Source organism: Malania oleifera, chromosome 6, assembly GCF_029873635.1.
Source record: "Malania oleifera isolate guangnan ecotype guangnan chromosome 6, ASM2987363v1, whole genome shotgun sequence".
Lineage (NCBI taxonomy): Eukaryota > Viridiplantae > Streptophyta > Magnoliopsida > Santalales > Ximeniaceae > Malania > Malania oleifera.
In genome coordinates this window covers 50,975,618-50,979,580 of record NC_080422.1, presented here as the reverse complement: position 1 = coordinate 50,979,580, position 3,963 = coordinate 50,975,618, and the positions used below count along the sequence as shown (strand labels likewise).

Here is a 3,963-nt window from a genome sequence, read left to right as displayed (position 1 = left end):
TTGTAACCATCACTAATATTGAATATAATCGTGACTAATAGTATTAATGACGATTTTTTTATTATTAGTGACGGTTTAAAACCATCACTAATAACCAATTTTCTTGTAGTGATACCACCCAATATTGTCAAGGTTTACACTATGGAGCATGGATGCTAGCAGTAAACTGACAAAAATAATGCATCACAAGCTTGGATTAATTGAGGAAAGAATTGAACTTCATCTTGTAATGGGAAACAATATGAGTAAAACCAAGAAATACCCCCAACCTCAAATACAATGTAACTTGCACCAAATAGGTGCAAAAAAATAAACTCAACCTTCATGCTTTAGTAGGAAACGTAATTAATCAACCAAAAAGCACAAGAATTATCCATGGGCTGTGCAATAGGCTGCCATATGTACGAAACCACGCGTGCACATGCATGCAGCTGTACACATGGAACAAATCAATCTAGAGCTTGGGCCTGAAACCACAGTTACTGGCTCTGATGGTGATCAAATTGTTAGCTGCCAAGCTATCCACAGCCAGCATGCACCCCACCAGAAACCTCACCTTCCTCAGCTTCAACCTCCCGAGCTTGATCGCCACCGGCACGTCCACCTTCAGATCCAACGGGACGTCCCCCGTCTGCTGTTGCTGTTGCATCATCGCCATCAAACCGCTTCCGTACTGCGTTTCGCCCGTCAAGACCACGCTCAGCACAGTGGTGTTGCCATGGCCTTGGTAGAAATTCGGAAGCAATCCGCCGCACAGGTTGGTTTGCTGGTACCAAACGCTGAGTTTCCCCCCTTCCTCGTAGTAAATTCCAATTCTCCTGTTTGGGTTGTAGGCCTTGATTTTCACCTCAAATTCTGTAAACAGACTCATGTCATAGTTGAGTCTCAAGTCCGTGATCTTCAGGCTGCTGATGGAGTAGTTGGGAAGTTTCGGGCGGAAGACGAGGTAGAGAATGCCCCCGGTTGCTCCGGCAATGACCAGGAGGAGGACGAGGAGACCGATGGTCCAGCACAGGCATTTGCAACAACTGCAGCTTCTTGGTTTCGGTGGGTTCACTGGATCGCCCTTCTCGGATTGGAACGAGCCAGGAGGGACTAATGGTGCTGTTGGCGGTGCTTCTGCATCGCCTGGCAGCGGATGAATCTTTTGACGAACTTCCATATATTGTTTCAAATCTGCTTTCTTCTTCTTCTTCTTCTTCTTCTTCCTCTTATTCTTCTTTCTGCGGGGTAAAACTGTATGCAGAATGCTAGGATTAATTAATTTCTTCTACTCATTAAACTCTTTATGCAGGACGGGTACAAGGGAAGACTTCGGTTATGTTTTTGCTCCGTTACATAAATAGAATTGTAAATGGGTTCGGCTTGTTTGACTTTGCATGTATCTTAATTAATTTTGGTGGGTTTTTTATTTTTTTATTTTTCCTTATACTAAACTTCTAAGCACGACACGTGCACATGTAGGTGAGATGGAGTTGACGTAGCATATATATATATATATATATAATACTTCGAACGGGTATTTTGGGTCGAGAAAACTTCACCTGTCTCGCCAAATTAAATCTGACAACGTTAACATATACAATGCAAAGGTTTATGGGTTGTTCACCTAAACAGCATCTGTATGCTACTTTGTGGTCAATGGAGAATTTGTATTTTCTCAAGCTTCCGTGCTTGAGATTCATGTCGCCGAGTATAGAAGAGAGATCCAATCATCTATTATTTGTTTAAGCACGTGAATTCATGCACCTGAAAGCAAAAGATTAATTTTGCAGAAAAAGTTACTAATTAAAGAATGAACGGGAAAAACAGAAAGAAAAAATGGTAAGGATATGTCGAAAATATTGAGCTGATTCTCGTTTAAGCACATTTAAAGTTGATCCGGCACGTACAATTTTATATAGCCCCAATGGATGTGATTTTCAGAGAGGCTGATTCGAAAAAAAAAAAAAAAATGGTCTTGCATCCTCTGTAACAAGAGGGGAAAAAATTGAGGCAATTGAAAGTTGACAAATCAAACCAAATAAATCCAAAAAGAGCACATAGTAGGCCACTTACTGAGAGTTCGGTTAATTAAATTTCGTAGACAATTTGAGGCTACCATATTGTTAAAATAAATTTTTTTTAAAATCCTATGTATTCATCCTTAGAATTGAGTACAAAAATAACATAGAGGAATTTCAGGGAGCTATTCTAGGTTATACAATGACCGGCTGAATTTGAGGCTACCATATTGTTAAAATAATTTTTTTTTTTTAATCCTATGTATTCATCCTTAGAATTTGAGGCTACCATATTGTTAAAATAATTTTTTTTTTTTAATCCTATGTATTCATCCTTAGAATTGAGTACAAAGATATATAGATACAGAGAGGAATTTTAGGGAGCTATTCTAGGCTATACAATGACTAGCTGAAATCGTGGTTGACCGTTGAAGGATGAGATTTTACATTAAAACTGGTTTCTATAATTTCTCTGTTCTAATGGCTCACGCCAACACTCCCCCTCAAGTTGGTGCATATATATCTCTTATGCGCAACTTGTCGAGTGAGTCGTAGAAGTTCATTGTGGACACTGCCTTTGTAAGTATATTCGTCAACTGGTCTTATTTGAAAAATGGGAACCGAATAATTTTTTCTTCAAGGTTTTCTTTGATAAAATGTTGATCCACCTCAATGTGCTTGGTGCGATCATGTAGGACATGAATATGGGCAATGCCAATGGCTGCCTTGTTATCACAAAATAAGTTCATTTCAGAGCTAGGAGCAAAGCCAATCTCAGTTAGAAACCTTCTAAGCCAAAGAAGTTCGCAAAGACCCTTTGTAACAACCCCAAAATTATTACCATTATTTTTTTAAATAATAAACAATTACTATGATACCCATAATACTATTCACTATAACATCTCAGACCCAAAGCAGTACCGATGATACCCGTTATAAAATATATCATCTATGCAGCGAAAAACATAAAAATACTTTAACCTTATTTACAATACTAGAGCTTCAGTATTTCCAAAAATATACGTATACATCTCCCAAAAGAAACTCAATGCCCTAGGGCATACCCAAAAAATACAATTCCCAACTCAAAAACTTACCCTGTAGCTAGGGCAGTACTAAAGTCCCCTCTACCTCAAAGCTCGCTCCGCACATCTATCTAGATCACCCGAAATGTTTTGAATTCTAGGGTGAGACACCTCTCAGTAAGACGAAATAAGTTACATCCAGTGTGTGGCAAATGTTTACTTGAATAACATAATTATTAAATCAACTATAACTGTGATAACATTTCAATGTAAAACATATCATAACTCACACCTATGCCTTTTAAAATAAGCTTTCTATTGAACATACTTTTAATTGTAATAGATAGTTCCTGTTCGCTGTAAAACTATATACATTTATCTATATAACTGTGAAAGCTTCCCTGGATGGATAACTATATGCATGAATTAACCCCGCATGCTTGGGTTGTGTGGCCTATGGGCGGGATTTAACTCTGGTTGGCCTACCAGGCTAAGTCAAACTATAAACTCTATAGTACGATTGGCCTCCTCAACCTGGACCTGACTGCCAAGGAGCCTTCGTCTCTCCTTTAAGCACAATCGACTGAATAATCCACACTCTATCTAAGATGTGTAGTTGCGCTATCTATACTATATAGCTACGGTACTGTGCTCTGTTATCTGCTCTGGTCCATCAGGGTTCTGATACTGTATAATACTGTTACTGTGTATTACTGTTTTACAATGATTCTGTATAAATTGTATACCATGATTCTGTATAATAATTGTAAATCATAACTCTGTAATAACTGTATATCCTAGCTCTGAAAAAGTTGTATATAATCATGGTTCTGTAAAAGTTGTTTATAATCATGCATCTATAAAAGCTGTATATAATCATGGTTCTGTAAAAGCTGTAAAAACTTTGTATTAAATCTCTGTACTATATCTTATAT

The 3,963-nt window shown here is 37.9% G+C and overlaps 1 protein-coding gene across 1 annotated transcript; it reads right to left on the bottom strand.

The window, feature by feature from the left end:
• Window positions 1–454: 454 nt before the first annotated feature.
• LOC131157716 (NDR1/HIN1-like protein 6) lies at window positions 455–1,405 on the bottom strand. The gene has a single exon (XM_058112061.1). It carries the CDS (start codon window positions 1,160–1,162, stop codon window positions 455–457), a length of 708 nt encoding a protein of 235 aa, XP_057968044.1. The 5' UTR covers window positions 1,163–1,405.
• Between the last annotated feature and the right edge of the window lie 2,558 nt (window positions 1,406–3,963).

What these genes read in the sequence shown, in the direction of transcription:
- LOC131157716 (XM_058112061.1), bottom strand. Translation starts at nt 1,162, where the DNA reads ATGGAAGTTCGTCAAAAGATTCATCCGCTGCCAGGCGATGCAGAAGCA.